Source organism: Anas acuta, chromosome 2, assembly GCF_963932015.1.
Source record: "Anas acuta chromosome 2, bAnaAcu1.1, whole genome shotgun sequence".
In the NCBI taxonomy this organism is placed as follows: Eukaryota; Metazoa; Chordata; class Aves; order Anseriformes; family Anatidae; genus Anas; species Anas acuta.
This window is the reverse complement of record NC_088980.1, coordinates 131,035,549-131,063,347: the sequence shown is the minus strand read 5'-3', so window position 1 is coordinate 131,063,347 and position 27,799 is coordinate 131,035,549. Positions and strand designations below refer to the sequence as shown.

The 27,799-nt window shown below is 38.2% G+C and overlaps 2 protein-coding genes and 1 non-coding gene across 5 annotated transcripts in view; 2 read left to right on the top strand and 1 right to left on the bottom strand.

The window, feature by feature from the left end:
* The window catches only part of CPNE3 (copine 3), a 31,247-nt gene extending 19,133 nt beyond the window's left edge, over window positions 1-12,114 (bottom strand). For both annotated transcript variants that reach the window (XM_068672220.1, XM_068672221.1), the window contains exons 1-6: window positions 11,975-12,114; window positions 3,848-3,987; window positions 3,077-3,256; window positions 2,067-2,141; window positions 1,546-1,617; window positions 581-664 (exon numbers count right to left, since the gene is read on the bottom strand). In XM_068672220.1, coding sequence (XP_068528321.1) covers window positions 581-664; window positions 1,546-1,617; window positions 2,067-2,141; window positions 3,077-3,256; window positions 3,848-3,979 — 543 coding nt within the window. In that variant the 5' untranslated portion in view covers window positions 3,980-3,987; window positions 11,975-12,114. The remainder of the gene's footprint in view (window positions 1-580; window positions 665-1,545; window positions 1,618-2,066; window positions 2,142-3,076; window positions 3,257-3,847; window positions 3,988-11,974) is intronic.
* RMDN1 (regulator of microtubule dynamics 1) lies at window positions 12,040-25,650 on the top strand. Of its 2 annotated transcripts, none has more exons than XM_068672224.1 (10): window positions 12,040-12,169; window positions 12,480-12,591; window positions 14,581-14,668; window positions 15,963-16,122; window positions 16,788-16,877; window positions 17,573-17,628; window positions 19,646-19,733; window positions 20,862-20,892; window positions 23,360-23,493; window positions 25,504-25,650. In XM_068672224.1, exons 1-10 carry the CDS (start codon window positions 12,071-12,073, stop codon window positions 25,540-25,542), a joined length of 897 nt encoding a protein of 298 aa, XP_068528325.1. In that variant the 5' UTR covers window positions 12,040-12,070; the 3' UTR covers window positions 25,543-25,650. The 2 variants fall into 2 exon arrangements, with proteins under 2 accessions (XP_068528325.1, XP_068528323.1); XM_068672222.1 differs by lacking the exon at window positions 12,040-12,169 and adding an exon at window positions 12,176-12,308.
* TRNAE-CUC (transfer RNA glutamic acid (anticodon CUC)) lies at window positions 21,104-21,175 on the top strand. The gene has a single exon. It is a non-coding gene; the product is annotated as a tRNA-Glu (tRNA).
* Window positions 25,651-27,799: the final 2,149 nt, after the last annotated feature.

Sequence of the window (27,799 nt, the reverse complement as noted above, 5' to 3'; positions counted from 1 at the left end):
CACCCCTTCCAATGTGCATACCTCCTAAGTTTTGACTAGGGCCTGAGCTTACACTACAGTGGAACATTTTGAACCCGCTCCTGCCAGTTGCTGCCATGGAACCTGCCTACCTCCTGTCTGGAAGGCTGCTGCTGCTGCTTGAGTGCATTTTCCCCTCACTCTGCATTATCCTTGGCATGCCCTTGCTATACAAGCATCCAGTATAATTGCTTTAATTAGTAAACAGTTCAGCTAGGTGACACTGACATAAAGGCAACACGGTCACAGGAATGCCTGAATTCTACCCTCAGAACAACAGTTAAATCTGTCTGCATTCAGTACCTTTTTAAAGCATCTGTCTTCTAGATTACAGAAAGTTATTTTTTTCTGTCATTTAAAATAGGATGGCATTAAAAACAGAACCAGAGTACAGTAATCTTTGTCATATTAGAAAGTCAAGCTGACATGATTTCTAACCCACCTGCATGTCAGCTACCAGACCACTCTCTCTTCTGGTTGTAAGGTGCTGTACCTCTAATGCTGTGACATACTGGAAATCAAATTACATCAGCCTCTAGGTTGTTGACAAAAAATATCCTACCTCTGTTCTGTGAACCATCACCCAGTTTCCATCTCCAGTTTGCTTGTGGAATTCCAGATAAGGATCTGACTTCCCAAAAAAATCCTGTATTTAAATAACATGTAATTATCCCAGAACAGCCTGTGGCATGAATGTGATTAAACACTAGTTAAAACGCACTTAGATTAACAAAAGGTAAACTAAATATTCAGGGAACAAATACTTTAGATGAAGAAATGCACTTCTTATTATATTTATCAGATATAATTTATCATATTTTTTTTCCACCTGTGAAAGAGAAAGAACAGGGGACGCCTTTCAATTTATCTAAGAAAAGTTCAAGAAAATTAATACTTACAGTAGTACTATGATATAAGTACATTAAGAATTTGATCCAATTCAAAAATATCATTAAATTGATGGATTAAAATTCAGTCAACATTAGCTTTACTGAATTAAAATAAAGTTTTAAAATACTTTTAATTTAAAAATAATTAATTTAAAAATCATTTTTATGAAGCTAAATATTAAAATTATATTAAATTTTTGTTTTAAGAAGTTTTTCTAAATACAATCATTTTAACCAAAATACTTAACATAACAGATTTATAGACTAAGTGTACTTATTTATTCTTTTTTACCATTTTTAGAGCACTAACTGGTAAACAGTTACACAAATATTCAAGCCAATGAATATATCAGAACTCCATTATCTTTGCAATTAAACATAAAGACTTACAATTCAATGGAAGAGTGCTGTTTACAGAATATCCCTACTATATACTCACCTAATTTAGAAATGTATCAAAATTCATTTGAACATAGTCAATGAAGTTACTCTGAAGCTATCTTCCCTCAGTTTTTTTTAGCATTTTCAAAATCTTAATGGATGTAATCATGTCAGCAAAAAATAAGACTGAGCATCTTGATGTTCTGTCTTCTGACAAAATTGATTCTGCTGCTTTACCAAAGAAACAGCAAAATACCTTATTGTCCAGTTTTCTTGCTTCTACTTCAAATAGAACCACTCTGTTATCCTTCACTTCTTCTGCTGTAATCTAGGTAAAAAAATATATATATATACGTTTTGTATTCAGAAATTATATTGTCTCATAGTGCTCACAATACTCCTATGACAGTTCCATTTCAAAAGGTCACGTTTGCTCAGAAATGAGCCAGTAAAAAATGGGGGGCAAAGGGAGTGATAATTTGTTTAGATATCAGGATTAACCGCAATGATGACACTGACAGTTAAAGACACTGCCCAAATAGCAGTGCATCAGATGCTTTACTGTAGCCCGAATTATCTGAATGGATGCAGTGAGTCTTACAACCACAGAAGCTGGGCAACCCTCCTTTTGGATGACAAAAGAGTATTTCTGGAGAAGAAAATACTACACACTCTTCATAGAATTGTACACGAGACCCACTGTGTTAAAGCTACAGAATAAATAAATAAAACAAAACAATACTTAAGTATAATTGCTGAAGTGAGTTACTGTCTTACCGTAATACTTCCTTTTCCAGCAGGTCTGCCATTTTTAAGTACTAATGGTTTTGTTATAGTCTTGCTAGAAACTATCTGCCAAGATAAAATTTGAGTGTCAAGGATTATTAGATCAATTTAATAGATTTTCAAATGAATGTAATGAAATAGTGAGGTACGTATGTTTTTCATAACCACCATTCAAGCACATGCAAGTCACACTTCACAGCTTCACTAAACAGATTTATGAACACAACGTGTTTGTCATGCAAACAAGCATCACTTCTCCCCCATAATGTTTCTAGTAGACTTTATTTTAGCCTTTTTGGTTAATGGTTTCTCAGAAATGTCTCTATTCATTCTACTTGTATTTCTTTACTTTAAGAATGAATTATTAAATTGTTAATGAATTTCATTTCATAGTGCTTGTCTTTATAATGAACTTGAAAAAAACGACACTTAGACATTGGGCACAGGGAGATAAATCCCAAGAAGACTCTCTTGAAAAGAAATGCCTTTGAAGGATCTTTTAAGATTAAAAAAAACCTTCCTAATTGCAGTAACATTAACAGTAAAATTTGAGAAGGAAATGGGAATGAAATCAATAATAAGTAGAACCAGAATCACCGCGTGCCTCGAATGAAGAACAAATTAAGATTAATATGGCCTTTGTGTACACTCACATGTTGCTATACACCAATTCTCTTTTTCAGGGCATAGAAACATGAATTCGAGTATTAGACTAAGTAATATCAATTACTACATTGGGCTCACTGATAGTCCACTTACTTTCAGACAGCAATCCAGTCATCATTCTAGAGCACATTTTAAGGCAGCATCTCAAAATCTTTTGCAAATAAAAGTATTACTGAACTGAGACTTGGGGGGAAAAAGAGGGAACTTATTAAACATGAGAGTAACTAAAAAAATAAAAAAGAACACAGTAATTAATAAATTTAAGATAAAAGTGATTAATGGTTTGCTTTAATTTATATTTTCTTAATTACAAGGGAAATAATCTGCATACTTACTTGCCCCAGTGTACATTCAAGTTCTCCTAGGAAGTCATCATCACTCAGATCAAAGGTTTTGTTATCAATGTCATATATTCCAAACTTAAGTTTCTGAACAAGCTCAAAATAGTAATCAATTAGGAATTTCTTTGAAAACTTTGGGCTCAAGGAATTCTTAATTTTTTCTGTGCGATCAACCTGCAAATAGAAAGATATCACTTTACGCAAAGTTTCACCAACCAACTACGAGAAGCACCAAAATCAAGTAACATTATACTACAAAGCACTTCTGAAAGCCTTTAGTAAAGTCGCATCTTTCAACAACCTTTTCATCAAATACAACAAACAGCAACAGATTTTGTAATACGCTGTGGTAAGTCAGAGATAGATAAAGTCCTGTTTTTCTTTGCTCCCTGTAAGGAGTATCTTACCTACTCACAGACAAGAACATAACATAATACAATATAAAAATTGCATATTGTCAAATCAAGGATGAGACCATAGTTTTGGAGTGCAGTATTTATAAAAGCACATTTAAGCACTTGGAAGGGTTGTCTGTCTGTCTTGGCTGGCGAAAACAGTGGTAAAATAGACCAGGTAAGTATTTATTAGAAAGCAATTATTAGTGTGCTATTTGCACTCCTATTATAGACGTAACCTAATGAGAAGTGTTCAAAGGTGCGAGTATATACTTAAAATATTTTAATGAAGTTTTACGCTCCAGTGTTTTAAAAGGTTCAACAAGCTAGACTGTTTTTAACAGATTCATGAGAGCAATCATATATATACCTCATACCACTGCTGACCACTTGTATTCTGAAGAAGCACACACAGAGGGTCTGACTTGGAACCAACATCTTTATCCAAGAGATTGGTGCATGAAATAGTCAGCTCCACCTTTGTCACACACTGCGCCGCCATTTGTTAAGCTAGAAAACAATAGAAATGATTATTTTTTAAACGGATTAAAAAGCAAATACTGTGATTGTCACAATGCATTAATTCTATGATTGATCATTAGAAACATTTGCTTGTCAGGAGCATAATTTAAGGCATTAAATACCATTTTAAAAATTTATGAGGTACCAAGATTACAGCATTACCACCATATTCTTGGCTTTGCCATACTGGGATAAAACTTCATTTCAAAGTCTGCAATAAGAAACAACATCAAGTTTCTTAGAATGCTTGAGGAACCAAATGCAAAACAGGATATGCCACAAAGCACAGTGGTTTGGACTGCTGACAATAAAATTTCACATACTCTAAATCTCATCTTGTAAAACCCACATGAATGCCAGTATCTCATAATGTAGATACTAATAATAATTCAATGAATTAGAAAAAAATATTAAATACTCCCCCAAACAAATCTTTGTAACAACATGCTGAAGTGATAAGCATGGCAGGATTGGAAAAGGAGTTAAACAGGGAACAAGAGCAATCAATCTTGCTTAGTAAATCTTTAAGAACAACAACAACTTTAATAATAAGGATAAAAAATTTTGAAATAATGTAACAACTAAGAATAAGGAGGAAGCATTCTTCCTGGAGGTTCAGTTAAAAAAAAAAAAATAATGAAAGCTTTCTCACGTTTCCATTGAAGTTTCTCAATAATTCTCTACTGGAACTGCAAAAACTATACGAGCAGATACAAACAAATATCTTCATTACCAATTATGAAGCCCAATGTGGCCTAACAATAATTTGCAATCTAAACTAGGTCTGACCAATAGATATTTTCTATATTATGAAACTCTTGATTTTACTCTTCAAGAATTACAGTTCAACATTTCCAGCATCTCCCTGGGGGGTAAGCTTTGATTCAGAAACTAAAAACTCCCCCTCTGTCCAAAATCAGATTGTCTTGGAAGTTCCTAAGCCTCTTTAGCTGCAGATATTTCTTCTGTACAGCAAGTCCACAGTCCAGACACGGCATCCCTCTGGGTTAACTTATCGTAAAAATGCACAGAATAAGGAAGGAAAAGCACATGCTTCTATCTAGCCAGTTTACTTACATCATTTACAGTACAGTGCACCTGAAACTGTGCTCAGCCCTTTTCCTTTCACTACATTTCTATGACTCTTAGTGAAAAAGAACTTCTTTTTTTACATACAAAAAGGGAAATGATAATGATGGAAAAGAGGACCAATGAATTGAAAACAGGAGAAAGTAAACAATAATGTAGTCTGAGGGAGCTTTCCTAAGGCTTCTTGTGTCCCACTGGTGCACACTTTGTATATTGCCTCTCCATCTCTGCTTTGCTGCCTTAGAGATGGATGGACCCTTTAGGGACCACTACCAACTGAAGTAAACACAAATAAACCGTAAAGGAACCACTCAAACATTCACTCATATACACTACTCACTACTTCTAAGGAGCACATCAGACTTATGGAGGAAAAAAAGGAAAAAAAAAAAAAAAAGCAAAGCTCTGAGTTCCAAACATTGAGAACAGTTTTTAAATTGATGTTTCCTAGGCTTAGAAAGCATACTTTTAAAAAACTGTCAGCCCTTTTTTTCCTGCTTCTTTTTATACTGGTATTTTCCATTCCCTATTGCTTTCCTGGCTGCCAGACAGAGCTCATTAACAGTGGCTTTGCCCGGTGCAAAGCAGAGCGTGACTCCTTACTGGCTGTTTCCAGAAAAACAATCTTCTGCTGACGGAACAATGCTCTAACACCCACTGATGCTACAGCAGCAAGTAGAAAGGGTTTTCATGAGGTGTAACAGAATTCACACTTGGATTGAGACCTACTTCTAAAAAATTCACTATTTTCTTGCCCTAACTTCACTGAGACTCCTTAACTGAAGACATGTGGCTAAGTAATCTTTCCATAATCACTTGTAAATGGACAGCACTCGATCAACCTAAAAACCGGTCAGATTTTTCTTCTTAGCCTGTGCACACACGTCCCAGTTCTCTTGTGCCACAAGCACTTTCTCACATGAATACTTTGATTTTGTGACTTCCTCTCCTCCTCTGCATGTCACTGTCTCCCCACTATACACATAGTGTGGGAACAGAACAGATTCAGCAAAAGAGGCACGGTGAAAAGGCATCCTTTAACACACAAAGAGGGTAAGAATTAAAAAGCCTGCTTCCCTGTCCCAAAATACATGTTCTTGTTCGAGACCTAGTAATTGTGTCCACAGTAGCTAAAAGACAGCTTCTAACAAGAATGTGTTTACCTGAGCAGAGGACACTCGACTTGAAACCTAGAAATAAAAACTTCCCAAATCCCGAGTTTTAGTCTTTTCGCTTCCCAGTTTCACGAGATGCAAAATGAAAATAACACAAGTCACTTTCCTCAGAGATTTTGAGAATATTAGAAATTATTATTTTTATAACTGAAGAGGTCTATAACATTTTAACGTATTTCAAGAAATAATTCTGCTATTTGAAAAAGACAACATGATCGTCCATAATAATGTAAGGCTCATATATCTCATAGTAAATAGCTGTATACAACCTGATGTTTAGGTAACATTATAAACACTAAACGTTAATAATATACCCACTGGCGAGGAAGAAGTCCTATCTCATTAACCCAAAACAATATTTACAGTAGTGAAAACACGTATAAAATAAATAATTTCCTTGCAACATTTCAGTCAGTGCATAGCTTGCAAGGGTACTCATGCTCTGCATGTCTACATGAACCAGAAGTCTTTTAACCAGTGGCAGCTGTTAGAGCTCTGCACACGCTGTGTGAATCCTTGTAATCCCGTGCCGCATAAAAGCAAGAATATCTCTGCTCCACCCAATTCTCCTCGTGTCTGAAAGCCTGTGTTAGGTGAAAACTTCCAGAACAGGTTCGGGTGGGGGGATTCCCAAGAGGACAAATACCTTCGTGGAAGGGAGTCACTGCCACTTAAGCGCTGTCTTTTTGAAAACCTGCTGGGACACAGAGTCTGGCAAATTGCAGTCTCTTCAGGATGGTGGAAAGAAGGAATCACAGCTGCACTAATGTATTATTACTTCTCGAAACGGCGTTCCACAACAAACTACCAGATCTAGTAGGCAAGCCAGATGCAAAATATTTCAAACACATGACTAGATTACTTGCAGATTTGGGATACTGGAATAACTTTACACAAAGTGATGAAACTGTTTGGGATCTGGTAAGATGAGCCTTGACTGCCAGTAAGTTACATCACATAACAATACAGTTATTTATGCAATCAGCTGTTATGAAAGTACTCCCCATCAGCCAAATATAACCCAAAGCTCAGCCTTTCTCAACCTACCAGCCTTTTGCCCTCCAGGTAGGGTACAGCATGAAGCAAGCTAAAAGCTTACTGGGATGGGGCCAGGTGACAGTGACAAGACAGTTCTTTCTATTGGCATAGATTTTGTGACCACAGGAGTGTAAGCAGGCTCTTAAAAACCACTGATAATGCTGGATGAGGGGAGACTGAACTACTAAACAATTCAGCAGAGCTTGCGACATCCAGACTCTGAACTGCAGCAGTGTACAGTCACAAGGGAGATGCTGATTCCTGACACTACGAAAAGCCTAGGGCATTCAAGAGCATGATTAGCTCAACTAAATATATTGCAGGTATTTCCGCTTGGGCTGTCATTATCAAAGCAAAACAGCAAGTCAAGGACTAGCCTTGTCTTGCAGTTCCACTGATCACGATGTTCCCTGAATTCCCCCAGGGATTCTAATGAAGACAAGCGGTGTCCGCCAAATGACCCAGTTCCTTTTGAACAGGAACTGTAAGCAGGGCATTCCACCTGGAAAGCAACAGCTCTCTTATCAGGATCATCTTCTAACAGAGCACTTGGGTACTCTCAGACTGCAGCAATCACATCAATGCTGCAATACCTACCAGAGGAGAGCACAGACTTGCCCAAGTGCTACTTCCAGGGCAGTGCAGTGTTGAGGTGTGTTCCTTAGAGCAGGTGCTATCCAATCTGATAAGCAATCTGATAAGCAGAAATACCTAACTACAGCAAGGCAGAAGGACTAATGAAGTGAGCACTGCTCTAGCTGGGTTTGGCTTTGCTGACTTTAGTCACAAGTCTCAAACCTGTTCTGATGTGAACAAGCTGTCGCTAGCAGAGCACTTCCTAGTTGCTGTGAACTACTAATGACAGCAGACAAAAGCTCCGTATTTCATTGCTACAATGCCCAGACAGACACAGAAAAAAAAAAGGGGAGACATTCCAGAACTTGCTAATAAAGCCTGGTCCTGTTCACTGACACTTCTAGGCACTACAACAGTTAAGCATTTTACATAAGCTGTGTGTTAGACTGAAAAACATCTTATGAAAGCAGTACTCTGATTCTCCTTGGATTATTAAGCATTTCCCATAAGCTTCGGCAGACAATAACACGGAAATTAATTATACAGGCATATTGTAGAAATTAGTCTTGAATGAACCCTAATCTGAAATAATGAATATGTAGCTTTACTGCCCTGGACATGCAGTATATGCAATTATTCAGTCTCCGTACTTTCAGATAGGACTAGGATACCATCTCCTGCAAATATATATATATGTATTTTGCAGTGAAGATCCCTAGGCCTGTATTCCTTGGAACCTCTTCTGTTGCATCTCTCACCAAGCAACAACAGCACTTCCTGCAACAGCCCTTCACAAGGAGGGTTCCAACAAAGAGGCAGCACAAAGATGAACAAAATAAGAAAGTAATGAAAACAACCTGTGAGACAACACCCGCCTGAGAAACATAACCTTCTCAATCCATAATCAGAGTGGTCCTGACATCTTTTTGTAACTGTTGCATATGCAGAGAACACAGAACAACAACATTTTCCCAGAAAAAGCCACAACTGCTGCAAGAAACTGACAATGAAACTGTGACAAATACAGATGCTTTTTCCCCCAGAGGGGGCTAACAGAATTATAATCTCCAATCATACTAGAACACTTAATGCACAGATGTGGATTTCAAATAAAGTCAATGCAACCCTTCAATTCTGAAAGAAACAAACCACCTCGTGCCATTTCATGAAGTTATAAAGGCTAAGACCATTTCAGAACCTTATTTCAGCACTGCATTTGAAAATTTGAGGCTTCTCTAAAAATCGTACCACAAATCTGAATTTCCACTGCTGCTTTCTTTTCTTTACAGACAACAGTGCTGATAAAACTCTTCTGCTGCATCAGTTGATGGTCTGACAAGTTGAATAATAGAAGCAGATCAAAAGAATCTCACCTCAACTTGAATCATTCACCAAGGCTTCTAAGAGTTGCACAAAACCTCGAGTGTAAATTCTGTCTTCCTCACACACATCACTTCGGATGCATGGAGGAACTATATCAGTCTTAATTGAACAAATGAGATTATGCTGATAAAACCACAGTGACCACACTGCTCATTTAACTGGAGATTATGCAGAGAAAAAAATAAGAGCTAGTATTTAAGAAATCTGAGGCATGAGTGAGATACTGTTTTCTCTATGGGCAATGAATCATCTATTTATAAAAGATTCATCATAATCAGGTAGCTCAAATATTTATCCACTGGATTGGTAGCACACTGGTGTAACAAGTCAGGCAACTATTTGTAGTTGGCTCCTAAATATAAAAATCTATCTTTAAGTTATATTCATCATGCTGCCTAAGGTTCTCTACGAAAAATCAATAGAAACACTACACCACACTGGTCCAACACATCATTTACTATCTCAGTACAAGAAACAGCACTAACTTCAAACTGCCATTCAGAGAATTATACCTTACATGGTATATATTTCAAATCCTCCTGTGGGACAACCAACAGCTCTCTGGTCTTGTCTTTCAATTCTGTAGCATACCACCTACTTGCACTCTGTATTCATTATCCCTGGGAGGTATCACGCATGCCTGCTCTGCATATTCCTAGGGAGTAGCTCTGAACACACTAAGACAGCAAATACACTGCTTCCTGGAACCATTAGATTACTGCACACATGCTACTCACCTACCATCAGGACATGCTGATAACTCTCCTGGATGTGAAAAGTACCAGAAGACAGTTGCCACCAACCACAACTAGCAACTATTTCATCTTGCTCCTAACCATGCCTTGCACAGAGCAGTGAGTGCACACCAGATCCAGCCACAGGATAAGAAGGATCTACAGGATATAATCTTTCATCCACAGAAGAAAGTATGGTCTAAATCACTATTTCAATATTATCACTATCCAAAAGACTGTTCAATCAAGACTAACAGAAATTAAGACTCAGCAAGCCAGCACCAAAACCCCTACGTTCAGAAATCTTTCAGTCGTTGAGAAACGTCACTCTTAAATCCCTGAGCAAAAGAATCAAATATAAAGTACAATTAAACACCAAATGAGGAAAGTAAACATACAACATGTAGATGAGAAGTTAAAAAAAAAAAAAAAGTTCCTTTGATTGTTTTAACAAGCCATACCACAATGTCAAACGTGATGCTGGAAGTGGCTGTTAACCTTAGCCCAACTGACCAAGAGAAGTAACTCTGTTGGGTTTAGAAGGAACTAATGCTCACTGATACTAACTTGATCATGTATTACTTATGTTGGAAGTCATCCTGTGTCTAAAAAAATTAACAAAATTAATAAGGAAAGGAAAAAAACATATCTAAACATGTAACTTTTTCTTTAAATAATGGGTGTTTCTTAAAGGAAACTGTGGTAATGACAGCATTTACCTTACTCTAGAGCAAAACCGAGAAAAAACTCCACCCCAGGTAACAATATTAAGCTAACTCAGCTGTGAAGATGAGATTTTAGCATTAGCTAAGTTATGCTACATTTACACTTAAAAGATGTGTCTTTGCATTGTCTGTACTAAATGGCTACCATGGCTTACCTCTAGACTTAAGGGCATTTGCCTTTAACAGCTCAATTAAAAATAGTCTAACAGTCACACGTAATTGATTTGTACTGTTTAATTCTTATATATTTAACACAAACGTGCACACTGGAAAAACAGCATTCTCCCTAACATTAAGGCAGGTAAATAAAGACTTTTGTGTGGTTCTCCTTGCTCCTTTACACATCTTTTTACCTTACTTTTTATTCTTCCCATGAATAATACTTGTATGGAGTTCTGCCTACTCTGAAAAAAGAAATCATTTATGTGACTACGTAGACTGAGCAAATAAAATCTGTATGTGTGATTTAAGTTAACAATTTAAAGCCTCAACTGAAAAAAAAAAAAAAAAAAAAAAACACAAAAAAAAACACCTGGGAGTAAGTCTGACTCCAATCACTTGCATTAAACACACTTTGTTGTAACACCACTGAAATATCTTGAACTTTTGGAGACATACAACTCCAAAGAAAATGAATGCATCATGACGTTTTGGAGGCAAGAGGGTGTATGTTAGCTTGAGGACTCTTAATGCCCTTTGACTATATGACGGTAGCGGCAGAAGCAGAGGCTTTCATAGTTTAGTTGTGTCCTAATGTAGAAGTAAACCGACCAGCAGCACGCCAACTAAGGCGAGCCTCACACGTCACGTAGCAGCAGGGCGGAAAAATAAGCCCCAAACACTTGAACAACAATAACTGCGGGAACCGGACGCCTTGTTTGTAGCTATTTACTTCAAGGAAAGCCAATAACTCCTGCCAGTCTCCTCTCCAAGGGGCGAAGGCGAGTTTCTGAGCACCCCACACCGGCACCCAGCCCTCACAAGCTCAGGCGGGCGGCACCCACGGGGCTCCGCTCCCCGGGGCAGGCGGCTCAGCGCTCGCAGGAGGCTGCTCCGGGGCCGCTCTCCCGCGGCAGGAGCACAGCAGCAGCCACCCACGGGGCCGTTTCACAACAGCCCTCCGTTACCTCAGCCACCGCCTGTGCCCGGGGAGCAGAGCCCTGCCCGGAGGGGCCCCACCCGGGCGGCAGTGCGGCGCCCGAGCCCGTTCCCTAGCGGAGCAGCCGCGACCCCCTCCCCGCCTCCAGCCCCTCACCTGCAGGCAGCGCACGGCGGCTCCCTCACCCCGAGGCGGCTCCGCCACGCCCGCACCGAGCGGCCCCGCTCCGCCCTGAGGGTACCGAGGGAGAGCATGCGCGGCTCCCCCCGGCGGAACGGAACGGAACGGGCCGGCCTCGGCCTCGTCTCTCCCCGGCCGGCCCCGCCGCCAGCGCCGCCCCCGCCGGCGGAGGTGCGAAATGGCGGCGGCCGCGGTCATGGCGGCGCTGCTGCTGCGGCCCCTCGGCCGCCTCTCCGCCCGCTCGCTGCTAGGGCGGGCGGGGGTCGCCACAGGCGGCCCGCGGGGCCGGGGAGGGCTCGGCCGGAGCCAGGTAGCTGGGGGGCAGCGGGTCCTGCCTGTCCTCGTCCTCCCCGGGACACCCCCAGCTGGCGGGGAGGGTGTGGGCTGTGAATAGGAAATACAACCGTTGTGCCAGAGATGAGCAAAAATAGTAATTCTGAGTAACGACGTTGATTAACGCACGTTTTATGGTCCCGTGCAGGTGCTTAGAAAAAGCCCTAAAAGGGGGGTTGCGCTCTCAGCGGGGTCCTTCTTGGTTTATGAAGCTTCCAAGCTGTTTTCTGGCTTTGCTGAGGTTCATGCAAGCTTCAAAGGTAATGTTCTCAAATGGGTCGTTCTAATGTGAAGCATAAGGTTTTTACTGCCAGGGTTATATAGGAAAATGGTGTAATGTCTTTGAGGTTCTCCACTCAGGCTGTGTGCAGGACATTTCACTGATAGGGTTTTGAATTAGTTCAGGGCTTTAAAGCATGGTAACAGTTTAATTAGCAATTTATTGTCACTGAAACCAAATCTCATCTGGTGACGTAGACAGGATGAGATCAATGCACAAGGTGTGTGACACCTAATTTGTCACCCAGGCTTTAAGTAACTTGCTGAGAAAGGTTAAGATTCACTTGGGAAGGCAAACCAAGCTCTGATCAATTTCTGGAATTCTGGTTAATTGAGATTTTCTATATGAACACCGTGGAGTTCTCATTTAATGTAGTCAAGTAGCACTGAGATTGTGTTTCAAACAAGAATGAGAAATACCCCATGTTTTTGCTACACTAAAAAGAAATAAAAATCTTATAATTTACATAAAACACCTAGCTAGTAATTTGTTCAGAATGTTGAATTCTGAGCATTCAGTTATTAGACAGGACCATACTGACAATCCTGTTCAGGATGTCTCAGGAAGCAAACATAATTCGCTGAGGTTACTTTAATGCTGCATATGTACTACGAGGCTTATCTTAGGCACTTAAATCCAAAGTCCATGTAGACCATTATTGTAGCTTTGAAATTGTTGATAGAAGGCATTTAGAGATGACAAGGTTAAAAAGTTATCCAGAGTGCTCTAATCTTCAGTGATTTATATTCTAGGAGCTTTTTTTTTTATAGTCTTTATATTCTAGGAGCTTTTAAAGCTGAACATAAGACTTGTATTTAGCAGTCTTCAGTGTTTTTTTCTTTTATAAATAAAACTATGTTGTCGTGAAATATGACTACCATGTTCAGTAGATAACTTGAAAAATAAAGTTTATAAATGTAATTTTTATGAAGCGTGGATTGAGCTTATGTTTTCACATAAAAGTTTCATCACAGACCGAGGAGTAGCACTAAAGAGATAATCGTGTAGCTGCAAATTCTAAATAAAATTCGGTGGGACGTTTTACTTAGTGTCATTTTTTCATGTTTTAATGTTGGTAGAAGAATAAACTCAGAGTTTTGCTCTTACACCTTTGTATACTTCAATAGAATGATCTACCTGCTTCAATTTGCTTTTTTTTTTCTCCTAATTCTGTCTATTCTCATGCTAGAATCCTGTATTGTGAATTGTTTGGTACAAATGTGGAATACTGTTTTGTGTACTATATACATATATATTATATTACTACCTTATATTCATCCAGTTGTGGAAATCATATTCCTTCTTTTCTGTCGTCAGAAGAATTTAAATGCTCTAAGTACATTGAATACTTAGCTTATAAATTGATAAAAAGCCAACATTGATTTTTCAAATTTAAAGAGCTTCAGTCAGAAAAATCTTTGATCGATGTTTCATTTTGGCTTGGTAAGGTAATGAACCATACTTAATCTGTGGTTGTCTTTGGCAAAACTATGGAAATGTATTAAGAACCAAGAATAGTTTAACAAAATTCTTTTTTTTTTTTTTTTTTTTAAGATTATTACATTTAAATTCCATACATGTACTAGTGAAGGTTCTTCATTATCCTTTTCTGGATATTTTTGCAAAGAAAACAAATTGCTTCTGGTGTCTGATGCTTTAAGAAAGACGTTTTTGAATGTTAAATGCATTAAGCATCCACAGGATGCTTTGTTGCTGAAGTCCACTCCCCAGTTCAATGAGAGAGGCACGTATTCAGCACTGTATCTCTTCCTACTTGTTCATTATGAGTAGCTTAATCTGAGTCTGCCATGCATGAAAGTTGTTTAGAACGATGGCCTAAAAATTGAGTAACTTGTTCTTTGTGTTTCAGTTAGACTGACTTGCTCTGAAACATTTTGTTTATACCCTAATATCCTAATTACATGCAATTTGTTTTTCTGTTTCCACAACTCTCATTCTTTTTTTTTAGTGGCAGAAGTTATAGAGCAAGCAGACTACCTGTACGGGAGTGGAGAAACTGAAAAGCTGTATCGGTTGCTGGTTCAGCATAAAAATAGGTACTTGACTGAATTGAATATCTACATATTAGTTTGTTGGTGTTTTGTTTTATTTTGTTTTTTAATGTGTTCTTTTATACCAGTTTTCAACTAATATTCTTGTTATGGTATGCTGGAGAACCTTACTTTCATCTTTGTTTAAGTAGGAAAGGATTCTTGATCTTTTCTTCCCCATGGAAAAATGAATGACAAAGGTACTGATTTTTAGCAGAGTGCAGCTGTAGAAGCAGAGGGTTAACATTTAAGGTTTTCATTCCTGCAGGGAGTTCTAGGTTTATTTGGTTTATTACTTTAATAATTCTTAAAAATATACATATGCATTGGAAAAGTCACAGCATGTCTACACATTACTGTAATGACCACAGTATCTAGAATTTAGGCATTGACAATTTTTGATATTTTTTTACATTGCTTACCAGCTGTTCTTTCTTTCTGTTTTCATTTATTTCCTGTTGGGATTTGAGTCCGAACAGAAAAAGTTTATTACTCATGTAGTTATGTCTTAGCTACACAAAACATTTCAGATAAGTGAGTTGAAACAAACAGGCTGCTTAAGGAAAAAGCAGAAAATGCATAGATAAATTAAGAGTCCTTTCCTTTGGAAACAAGGCACTAGAACAGGGCCTAGAACACTTCTGGAGGAAGTTAACTATTCAGTTGTTTTCGGATGGTTTGCTTTCTTTTTTTGTTTTTGCTTTTTGGTTCTTGACAGAGGCACAAGTACAAAGGCTGGGAAGTTAAAGGAAGGTCCTGGCCTGCAAGGGACATGGTGCCATAAGCAAACTGTAACCTTGCTCCTAAGTGTATAGCAGTGCTGCTTACTCTGTGAGAAGTAATGATCCCCTGTAGCTGTACTTAACATTCTTGTGATGTGGCTGAAAAATTAGTCTGCTAGTTCTGTGTTACTTCATTAATGACAGCAGGACTGTGCTGTACTGTGAGCATGACTCAGTTTGACTCCAGAAAAGAAAACTGGCTTTGATGGGTATTCTGAGTCTAGCAGTGACTCAGGTATGTTTTCTAATATTTTTGGTTTCTGATTGTTTAAATGGGAGTGGAGTGTTTTATGACCAGACAGCAAAAAGCTCTGAAATGCATTTCAGACAGGTATCATCAGACAGTGTAAAATGGCAGGTTTTCACTTGTTGTTTGTTACCCTGAAGTTGTATATAGCGTAGAACGCCAGATGATATTATCACCCCCTTGAGATGCATATTGACAGACTGATCAGAGACCTTTACTAGCTTTGTTGCCATTGTTACTTTAAAACATTTGTGTTTCTATTCATAACTAGTGAGGATGCAGAGTTACTGTGGCGGCTGGCACGAGCATCACGAGATTTAGCTCAACTAAGTAGTACTTCCGCAGAGGAGAAAAGACAACTGGTGTACGAAGCCCTCGAGTATGCAAAAAAGGCGCTTGAAAAAAATGAATCAAATTTTGCAGCGCACAAGGTGAGCCAAGCAAAATAACTCAACTGAAATCTTGTTCCTTGATTTCTGCCAGTGGAAACTGGAACAAATGTCATTGTGCTGTTTCAGCAAACTTCAGCATAATTTAATTTTTCAGTTAAGAATGTGTGATTCTCTAATTTTCACTCTTTTGCTTCTAATTCTCACTGATTTGTTTCTAAGATCGTAGACTTTTGCAGCTAAATTTCCTGTACGCAGGAAACAGAAATTGGTTTAATGTGTGCAGGACTGTGGGAACAGGTGACAGATCACACAGATTACAGCTGATCTCCTCATGCCACACATCCAGCATGCTGTCTCTGTGTGCAGTTGTAGCTCTATAGAGTTTCATTGGAAAGACTTCAGGCTCTGGCTTCATTCTGCTTTTTTTTTTTTTGCTGTTTCTCTCAGGCAGAGAGGTAACAAAGTATAGTCAATTGTGTTGGCATCTCAGATAAGAGGTGGACACTGATTCCCTTATCTGTGCAGATTAGCAGGTTGCTCTGACGCTGTTACAACTGTTCATAACAAATACTTTTTGCTTGGTGGGGGTGGTGGCTGTTCTGTATGTTTTGTTTTGTGTTTTTTTGTTGTTTTTGTTTTTTTTTTTTAATTTACTAGTAATATAGTGCTTTATTAAATGTTTTATTTTTTACTTTGAATTACAGTGGTATGCCATTTGTATCAGTGATGTTGGTGATTATGAAGGAATCAAGGTTAAAATTGCAAATGCCTTTGTTATCAAAGAGCATTTTCAGGTAATGTAAATAGTTATTTGGTTGTTTTTTTCTTTGCATATGATAGCCGTAATGTGTCCAATACGTGGATTTTTTGAGAGCTATGAACTGGCTGGTGGTGAAAACTTGCAAATGTACTGCTGTTCAAATCTCCTGGTGACAATTTGATTTTGGGGGTTATTGTGATGGTCTGGGATTCCAAAGCAAAAAGGGATACAAATTAGCTCCTGCTGTAAACTTAAGTCTCTATAGAAGAGAGTCCTGAAATAGCTGAAGTGCTTTTGCTGTCCCTTAGGACTAGATAAAGTATAGCTGTGCTATTGAGAATGGGTGTGTGGCCATCCTTGTAAGTGTGGATTGTGTACCAGTAAAGGACAGGTACTGGAGAAGATACAGGACTGCTGACTAACTTTGTATCACCAGAAATTATATCAGAATCTGAACACGTCAAGTCTCATGTGAAACTCTTACTGACCTGTTAACCATGAGCGCTTAGAAATCTGTCAGGGTGTTCAGTTTTTTGGAGGTGAGCAGATTCAGTTGTGCACTGAATAAATACTGTGTCCCTGAAACTCTACACACAGTTAATGTGGTTTAATTAGTAGTAGAACAACAAGTCAACATGTTTCTTAGTTGTTTAATGTATTTTAAGCCGGGTGCAACAGAATAAACTTTTACATCTTTGTTTTGTGTTTTTTTTTTCTCCCCTGCACTAGAGAGCCATTGAACTGAATCCAAAAGATGCAACATCAATTCATCTTATGGGCATTTGGTAAGGTGCATTTTAAACAAAACTTAACATGTGGTAAAGAGAAATGCTAGAATAGAAGTGGACTGTATGAATTGCAGAAATACTTAGAATAATTCAGTGGCTTGTAATTAGTTCATTCAAACATGGAAACCTATTGAATGGCACAGGAGGTCATGCCTTGAAAGCATCTGGCTGTTAATTCTTACACAGTTCAAAAAGATGAAAAAATACTTGTTCGTTGAATTTCTTTGTTTCTCTGTATTGAACTATTACAAACTTGTTTTCCAGACTTTTATGTCCATAACACACAAGTCATTTTGTTCTGACTAGTGTGAATGGAGACAAAATTCAACACTGAACCTACATTGAATTTCACTGATGGCTGCAACTTAAGAGTCTGTGTATCATGAAAAGCAATCAAATGTGATACCTGTTCATAAAATACTTTGTCTATTATCTGTTATGATACTGTATTTTAAAAGTTATGTTGAAGTAAATGCAGCTTATGACTGCATGTGCATTATCAAAATCTTTGACATTGAATTTACTGCTCAGTTAAATTTGCACTAAGACTTACCGTTACAATGCAGGCAAAGGACTGGAAATACAGCTTTTCATACTAACAGCATTTTCTGTGGAAGCAAGTTGGTTGAACACAGTATCTTTTACTTGTTATTGAGAGATTCCAGATAGCATTTCTGGTTATGTAACGTATAGAGGCTTTGGTCTCTGCTAGATGTTTTACAGGAAATCTCTACTACGAGACTGAGAGATTGAAAATAAAGGCAAAGGATTTGTAAAGAAATCCTAAAAAAATCTCAGCTACTTTTTCTGTGCCTTTTCTGGACTGCTGAATATCAGAAGTCTTATTTCAAATTTTCAGTATCTCAGTGTTACTTATTCCCACAGGACCTAACCCCAGCAATAGTCCAGATGTTTAGGCAGATGTGTGTACTCCCAACTGAATGAGCCTTAGTGTCACTTTTGTGATAGGAATCCTGTTCTGGAAAGGTACTTTAAACATTGTTCCTAAGGAAAAACAGAAAGATAAGAAATTTGAGGATTGTTATTGTTTTGGGTACTAAAATTTCCCGATGTTTTATGATTACATATATTCATTACTGAGCCCCAGAGCATCTTCATCTGAAACTGGAATTTCATATTGTTTAATTCTTGAGTATGATTCTCATCTCTTTTCCTAGTATTCACTGGACTGAACCTGTCTTATTGGCAATTCTGATAAGGCATGTCTGATGGCAAACTTTTAGCGTAGTTTGTTTTCCATGCCCTGTTCCTCCCCTTGCCCCCAAACACCTCCATATCTCTACTCATTAATCTTTCACCTCCTCCTGCATGTTCTGTTTTATGCAGTGAATAAAGCATTTTTATCATCACTGTGTGACAGTAATAAAAGTGAATAGTGCTGTTTAATATTAGATGTAGAATGTTCTACGTATTTGAAATACGTAAATATTTAATCCTTTTACTGTCTCTGAGATAGGTGACTAATAACCTTTATTATTCAGTAGGTAGGAAAACAGTAGAATGGCATAGCTTAGAACACAGTAGTTTGATTCTTAGGCTTATTTTCATTCTTATAGATCAGAGTCTTTCAGGAATGTGCTGCACATCTGCTTTTGTGTATTAATAATTGAGGAAAAACAAGGTAATGTTGAGGTAAGGCAGTGATATTACTCAGTTGTGCTGTATTGTTTATATTTTAGAACAATATAAAATGCTCATTAATTGTTAAAATACTACAAGCTGAAAAGCTGTTTCATGTTTAATAACTGTCTCCAGCCTAATGTAATAAAAATTCCCAGTAGAAGACACACCAAAACCTCTTTAGCCAAACTTTGCAGCAATTGCAAACACCTTGCATTGTGTTGTGGAGTTGTAAGAACTTGCTTATAGAACTTGCAGCGTGACTGTGGGTGTTGTGACTCTTGGCAACAACCAGTTATGATATCCAAGGTCTGAGAATGTTCGTTCAAGGAGAAAGGTGAACGGTGTTAATCAACATTTCCTTTTGCTCCAGGTGTTACTCCTTTGCTGAAATGCCATGGTACCAACGAAAAATAGCTGCAATGCTATTTGCAACACCTCCAACTTCCACTTATCAAGAGGTACAAGAAGAAAATGTTTCCTAGATTATTATTTCCCCTGCAGAGCTGTTGCTATACTTCTACTAATATAAATGCAAAATGTAACAGCTCAATTTGTTACTTACTAACAAATACCTTTTTTCTCATCCTCTGGCAGCCATTGTAATCTTTGTTTTCTATTAGAACAACAATCCTGGCCCAAAATCTTTTGTTCTTTTAAGTTGTGAGGGGTGAGTGAGTCACTAGAAAGTAATTGCAGAAGGTTGCTTGCTGTTAACACAAAAAGCAGTTGAAGATCTGTTTGAAAAAGAGAGAAAACTTTTTAATGAAATGTCAAGCTTTTAAGTTTTGCTGAAAATCACTTTTGGAAGAATACAAAGTGTCAGCTCAGATTTCAAATACTGCAGAATTTTACCAATCCCAATATCAAGTTGTGTAGAGAGCTTAAAGCAGCTAAAGAAGCAGCCTTGTCCCAGAGTCTGTAGTTGAGCCATACTGATAAGACTTGTGCAGTTTCAATACAAAAACTGCTTTGTAGATACATGCACACTTTAAATTCTCTGATAGTATTTTCCCTCCAGCTGGTAACATTAGGAAGAGATAAGTGAAGTTTCCGAGGTGCAGTATGTGAAACTAGTTGAAAAATGTGTGTGTATTTCATAAAGGTTTATCTTCAAGTAGGAAGATACTGCCCGGTGTTCTGTAGGACTTAGTCCTCTCTGAAGTATTTGTCAGTATTAATTACATGAATGATAAAACTTGTCTATTAAATTTATACATGAGAACTGGCTTGGAGGGACTGTGGATACACTGGAAGGTAGAAATGAAATTAGAAATGGTTTTGACAACTTGGAAATATACCATCAAACTTGCTAGGGACAAACAGGAGGTACTATACCTACAGTGGAATAATAAACACTGATAGAGGCAAGAAAATAGCTGGATGAGTAGGTTTGTGGTAAAGAAACTGAATTTGTTTGTACATTGAATGAGAACAATCTGGAACGTGCTAAGTTAACAGAAATAAAATGATGGCTAGGAGGATATAGGTGTCCTTCAGCTGTGTTGAGCATGCTTAGTACTTTAGCTTGACTGCTGTGTTCAGTTTACCATGGTTCATTTTAAAGAAGACAACCTTCTCTTTTGCAGGCTCTGCGTTACTTCCACATGGCAGAGGAAGGTAATTCTTGTAGCTTTTTGTAGGTAGAATGCTGTCATGTACTGCAGGTTGTTGTGCATAAACCTCTAGCTTCAGGAATTATCTGAATAGCATTTGATAAACTTACCAGCTTTTGCGGTAGGTGACTGGACTGTTAGGCCAGAAGGCATCTCAGAGAAGCTCAGAGTGTGTCACACGCTTATTATCAGCATGGAAAACACCCTTATCGCGCTCCCTGGTGGTCTAGTGGTTAGGATTCGGCGCTCTCACCGCCGCGGCCCGGGTTCGATTCCCGGTCAGGGAAGAGTGCTAAAAAGTACTACTTTTGAGTCAGTGACGTGCCCTCTCCACTCAGAAGGCTGTTTATTGGGGTGGTGTCTGATAAAGTGCTGTCAGCCTGCAGGTTGAGGGAGACGTGATCCCTTCTGTACTCAGCCTTTGGCACTGCAGCGCAAGAGAGACATGGGCATACTGGAGAGAGTCCAGAGGACAGGGCCACCGAGATCTTGATCAAGGACCTGGAGGATCCTGAGGTCGAACAACCTGGGGATGTTCAGAGGGGATCTGATCTCATCAATGTCTGTAAATACAGAAGGCAGGGTGAAATGAAGACAGAGCCAGGCTTTTTGCAGTGGTGCCCAGTGCCAAGGCAAGAAGGAATGGGCACAAACTAGAACAAAGGTTTCAATCTAAACATCAGGCAACACTTTATTTACTGTGCAGGTGGATGACTTAGCATGGCACAGGTTGCCTAGTGAGGTAGTACAGTCTCCCTCCTGGGAGACCTCCAGAAGCCACCTGGACAATGGTCTAGGGCTCTAGGTGTCCATATTTGAGAAGGAGTTGGACCAGATGACCTCCAGAGGTCCCTTCTAACCTCAGTCATTCTGTGAGTATATATTTTTTCTTTTTTTTTTCTTTTTTCATACTTTTAAAAAAAAAAATTATTATTTTTATTTTTTACCCTATTAGTAACAACTTACATTTCCCCGAGGGATTCAACTGGAATATACTATTGCAGAGCAAAGAAGCAAGCAGAAGTGAGATTTCTATGTCAGTCTTTCAAGTTTTTTCTTAAAGTTTAAAACTTCCCTGTATTTTCAATAGGATGACAGAGAAAGCACATTTTTTGATTTCGGAAGCTATTTGGATCAGAGTACCTATCCAAATAGCAGTAAAACTGGCCTCTTATACAAGAAAATACGTAGCTATTATTTCCCCAACAGGGAAACCCCAAGCAAAACTGGTAAGCTGAAAGATATGGGAAGACAGTGTTCCGTGAAAGGTTTCTATATAGTTGTATAAATGAGGTTTGATGGAAAAGTTTATTGTGCATCTTTCCCTGTGTATCAAGTAGTGCATCTGTGAACAGGAATGGTAGAGTTAATCTCAAAATGTGCCTCCAAAACACCTCCATACATTTACTGATATTTGACTTTTTTTTTTTTTTGACTGATGTTAGTGGTCCAAGCTCTGTATTATTTTGTGCAGCTATGAATTTTGCTTGCTGGAATTTGAACTGTAAGGACAGAATAATAGACAGTGACTAAAAAATCTGGCAAGTTTTGCAGTATTTCTGAAAGTATTGTTATAGCCTATGCTTGGATATTCACATAGTATGTACATGTGAAATCATTCCATTTTTCTTTTTTAATAGAGTAGTATGCTAATCACAGGCAAAGCTAGAGCTTATTATTGAAGTTAATGTATTCTACAGAGTGGGTCCACCTGCTAGAAGAAGAGATAGGAGCAGGCAGGATTGCTGCTGTCAGTCTCTGTCATTTTTACCAAACTACACTTTTTCCTCAGGGAGAGGAATTTACGTGCCGTTGTGTACTTTATTATTGCACAAAATGCACAAAAAATGGTTGTCAGCATTTTGCATCCTGACCTTAGATCCAAATGCAGAGGAAGCTTGTGCTGTAATGGGTGTTAACAGTACACAAGACTGGTCTTTAATAAAGGTTGATGGGCAAAGTATGTTTTATAAAAGCATCTTCTTAAATCTCTCCTTAAAAAAGGAAAAGTTAAACTTGTGTACAATTTTAAGTTCTCTTCCTGTGTAGCAAAAGATACACTAAAACAATCTGTATGTACATGGTCTAAAGCTAGGAAATGTGCCTGTTTATTCCCTTGCCTATACTTTCTAAGCTGGTTTCATTGCCTGTTGCATCTACTAGGTCCAGAAGAGCAAATTGCAAATTTGCAAATTGCAAAGCGAAGCTGTTTCTTATGCATACACTTTGTGTATGCTCATTGTGAGGTATCAGTTTCATTTAGCATATTAATTAATAAGCTGCTAGCTAACATTTACTATAGGAGACCAAATTTTAGAAAGCAGAGTTGTTTTACATTGGGTTCCATCTGTTCTAAAGCCAAAAACTATTAATCTTTTCTGAAATAAGTATTTAAAGGAATGGCATTATATCATGGCTTTGACAGTATGCTGCTTGTTATCATTCAAAGCTTTTCTTCTGTCTCTATGCAGCTGACCCAAATTTCTACAGCAAAAATTTGCTCTTTTTGGGGAAGGCATATTTGAAGTTAAACAATAAAAAGATGGCTCTTCTGTGGTTAAGCAAGGCAAAGGATTATCCTGCACATACCGAAGAGGACAAACAGGTAAGAAGCTAAGGACTGAATAATGCAACCACACACAGTAACCAACGTGTCAGTCACATCACGGCAATGGAATGGTTACCTCAGATGCCTAACTACAATTTGCTCTATATTCCAGGATCACACCCAGACACCAAAAAAATCTAGTATCTTGGTGACTGCCTCTGGATACAGTGGTCGGAATGTTCTGTTAATAAAGAACTGTTCTTTCTTCTTCAAAATGTTTTTGTGGTGCTAATAGCCACCCATTCTTAACTGTGTTGCTCAGGTTAAGGCAGGCACCTGAGCTAAACTCAGTCTGTGTGAGCACAGAGTCACTTTTCATAGGCCTAAAACTGGACAGTTGGAAATCACATTTTGGAAGAGCTAAAAAACACCCCCTTAATGGAATCATGAGCAGGAGGAAGACAAAAGCATGGGTGCATCAAAAACGTGCTAGATCTGTAAAGCTTGACAGTACAGGGAAAGATTCAGAGTGCATTAATTGAGTCAAATGGAAGCAATGTCTCTGACAGCAAATCTCCAGTGCTAGCAGGCAATAAATAGACACTTAATTGCCGTTTTGAACTGCTCAGGATCCTAGTTTGGACAGGTAGGTATTGGCTGCCTACTTATATATATAGTGTGCTTCCAGGAGGGTAGTTCATTAGCCTTGTGCAGACCGAGTGCTGTATTCAATGTAAACCACAGAAACTGCAGATGTCTTTGGTGAGCAAGTAATTCTGTTAGCATCAGGACTAATTTTTCTTATGGTTGATTGACCTAAAAGTTGTTTTGCATAAAGCTGCAGTGTGAGATCATGCTTTAACTGTTACAGAAAACGTGTAAATGTGCTGTCATGTTCTGAATGTCCTAGCTGTAAGAAATACTTGGGAAGGATTTTGCATTTCACACCTCAGAAGAAACACTACTCAAGCTTTTCCTCCTCTGTGGATTCTCCAGTGAGGTTCAAATTGTTTCTCCCAGAAGGAGTGAGTTCCTTCAGCAATATCTTTCAGTAGAAATGAATAAAGGTTCTTCCATTTTTCTGCAGTTTTTATAGGAGCTCAATAGCCTAAAGGTGTAGTGGTCTCAGGTCTGTATGAAACTGTTCCATACTTAGCAATTGCCAAACAAATTGGTGTCTGGATGCAGATGTGAAACCAATGATGACAAAAGCTTTCCTGCCTTCAGAAGCCAGACAAAAAGAGCCAGTAGTGGTTTCTGTGCCATAGCCAACTTGTTAAACTACTCGTCTGCTCATCTGGTGCAAAGATCTGTTTCCTTATCTATCTCCTAAAACGCTGCACAGCTGCTAAATTAAGGTTGTATTCTCTGCATTCTGTGGGTTGTTGTGTAAAATGCAAAAATCACAGGTGTCACAAACGTGGGAACTAGACAGTGTAGTCCAGCAAGAAGAAAAGTGGCCTGGGCAAAGAACTTGGCATTCTTGTTTCTGTGTATGACAGAGGTCAGCATAAGTCAATATTCTGTGCTTTTCTCATCTCTGACTCTCCATAATATCTGGCTTGCATTGCCTGAATTGCTTGCTCTGTGAGGGCCAGAGGTTTTTTATTCTTTATTTAACACTGATGTTTGCAATCAACTTCAAAATTTATTAGACTTTACCCAGAGTCCCTAGATTAAGATACTTTTCACACTTCTTTAGCTGCCATTCAGAGTTTGAAAACTCCAGGTTGGTTGGTTGGTTATGGCCAGGAATAGGATAACTCGGTACATGCTAACACTGTAGCAAATCAAGAGCTCATCTGCTGTATTCAACCCAAATAAACTTACTGTTATAATTAACACATATGTTAATTACACTGAAGGGACTGGGTGAAGACGTTTTATTACCATTCATGTTAAAAATGCAGAGTATCTTCAATAGGGGAAGGAAACTTACTAGTCTTAGGACAGTAACAAATCTATAGAACCATGGTGAAACATTCAGATGCTTGCATGATAAATTCTGCTAGAAAAGCCTGTAACTACACTGTAACTACACTGTATTGTTATATTTATGTATTTCAGGTACAGAAAGAAGCTTTGGAGTTGCTTAATTCTATATAACAAGATACTGGGAATTCAGTACCTCAGGTGTGAACGGCATAGGGAAAAGACCTTAAATACTACTATTACTCATTTGAAGCTGTTAATAAAATATATAGCCTAAACTTACTGTTTACTTCGATTGTTTCAATTAAATTGTCAACAGGGAAATTGTTTTATTATGTGATTGTTCACTTATGTGAGAATAAATGTGTGAATAAAGGTCTTCAAGGTCAAAAGCAGGGTATATGGGGGGAGCAAGTTTTTACACTTCAGCTGCAAGTTAGGGACTGGCATAACTTGTAAGGAAAGGAGATACAGGACCATGACACAATTTTAAGGCCACTGATATTTTTTTCTAGAGCATTCTGTATGGTGAAATAGCCTTCAAGAGTAATAACATCATATGCTAACATTATTAGATACGGATACAGTTTTCTGATTAAGGTTCATTACAGATTCTTCTACACAAGCAACTTCAATGCCAATACACTGAAATGCTGATATTTGACTTTGCAAGAAGTGCTGTGGTTTTGTGAAGCAGGGAAAACTTAAAAATCCATTTATGATTGACTGTAGCATTTGCAGGGAAGAAACTCCTATTAAATATGAATATGTGTTGCATTTTGAGAGAGTGTGAATTCTGAAAATTCAGCGGCCAACACTTGCTGGACATAAGCGCAACATGCCCCAGACTCGGACAACAAGAGGAATGCATCTTCCCAATACAGAAGGGCTGGGAACTACAGTTTTGAAGACCATTAAGGAGTTGTTTATTTGTAGAGAGAAAGATAAACTTCTTGTTCATGCTATAATTTTACCATGAACTTTATCCAGAAGAAGAAATTAACCTGGGATCATAGGTTAGGACCATATAAATGAAAAAACACACAACTCAATACTGCAGGATATTGCCTGTGGAAAGTCTAACAATCTAGAACAAATTAACTATAAATACCTAGTGTTTTAATAAGAAAAGGATCTATAGGAGGAACAAGAAGGGCATAAATTGCTTAAACTAACAAGCCAAGCTAATGACTCTCTCAGTTGTGGCTTTTTATAACTGACTAATTTAATATTCTAATTCTAGTTTCAGGGGATGAAACTACTTAGAGGATGATTTTCTCCACTATAGAAAAATAATTCCTACTTTTCTATTAGTAGAGCATCAACATGAAGTAACTGGTATTTCAAAATCTGGGGATGGATGATGCACAGTGCTTTAGAGAGATTCTTGGACACTGAAATTATTTGCATACCTAAAGCCTTTGCTGCTTGCCTGCTCTTCAACCATCCCTTTATCTCTGCCCTAAGCACAGGTAACTACGGGCAACACAGGTGGGAAAGAAGTAGCAATGCAGTATTACTGGAACACTCAGCTCTGGATATCCAAGTTAACTGCATACACATGCATGAGTACATAGATTGTTCTTCATGTTCTTTTGCCTCTTGAACCATGTTTGTAGTGAGTCTTTGAACCAAACTAGTAGATCGTGTAGAGAAGGACACAGGGTTTTATTTTTTCCTTGCTTACTGTTACCCACAGGAAAAATTTACAGTCACGAGACAGCTGAAGTTACCAAAACAATAAAGCAACTACATTCTTGTGATGTGCTGTCTTTTTTATTATTATTATTTGCTTACTCACAGATTCACAAAGTTCAGCAGTTGGTAGTGGGTTACCAAGTCATTCATTAGTGCAAATTCATAAAGTTCAACTGTACGACATTTAGCCCTCTTAACTGTCTTTTAGGCAAGCCACACTCTTCTGTTGCCCTGCCTTTGACTTTTTTTTCTTTTTTTAAAGCTTCCTCCATTCTAACCAGCATAAACCATAATTTAGGTGGATTTACACTTGAAATTAATGATATATTTATGAACATGGCTTTGCAGAAGATATTTGGTGTAGTATGAAAAACTTTCAAATGGCAGTTGTCGAACCTCTTATGGGAAGTTAACGCAAGCTAGCAGTCTGTTGGGCCACTTGCAGTACCGCTGCTATCAAGGTTCCGTACAGGTTAACAGCTACACAGCAAACTGTGCATTTGGATACAAAGCCTCAGGAGAATCTGATATGTAGAAAAATAAAATTTTGGCAGAATTCAGTTGCTGTATTGGAAAGATATAAGAACAGATAAACAGATATAGCTTTTTTTTTTTCCTGCATGTACACTTTTAACAGTGCAATATGATATGTTACAGAAATGTTTTTAATCATAGTCTAAGAAATCATTTTCATGTGTGTACAAAATTCTGTATAAGTTAAATGTAATGGAAT

What these genes read in the sequence shown, in the direction of transcription:
- RMDN1 (XM_068672222.1), top strand. Translation starts at nt 12,177, where the DNA reads ATGGCGGCGGCCGCGGTCATGGCGGCGCTGCTGCTGCGGCCCCTCGGC. An exon ending in CAACTTCCACTTATCAAGAG is followed by an intron (nt 19,734 to 20,861) that starts GTACAAGAAGAA and finishes TCTCTTTTGCAG; the next exon opens with GCTCTGCGTTACTTCCACAT. An exon ending in ATACCGAAGAGGACAAACAG is followed by an intron (nt 23,494 to 25,503) that starts GTAAGAAGCTAA and finishes TATGTATTTCAG; the next exon opens with GTACAGAAAGAAGCTTTGGA.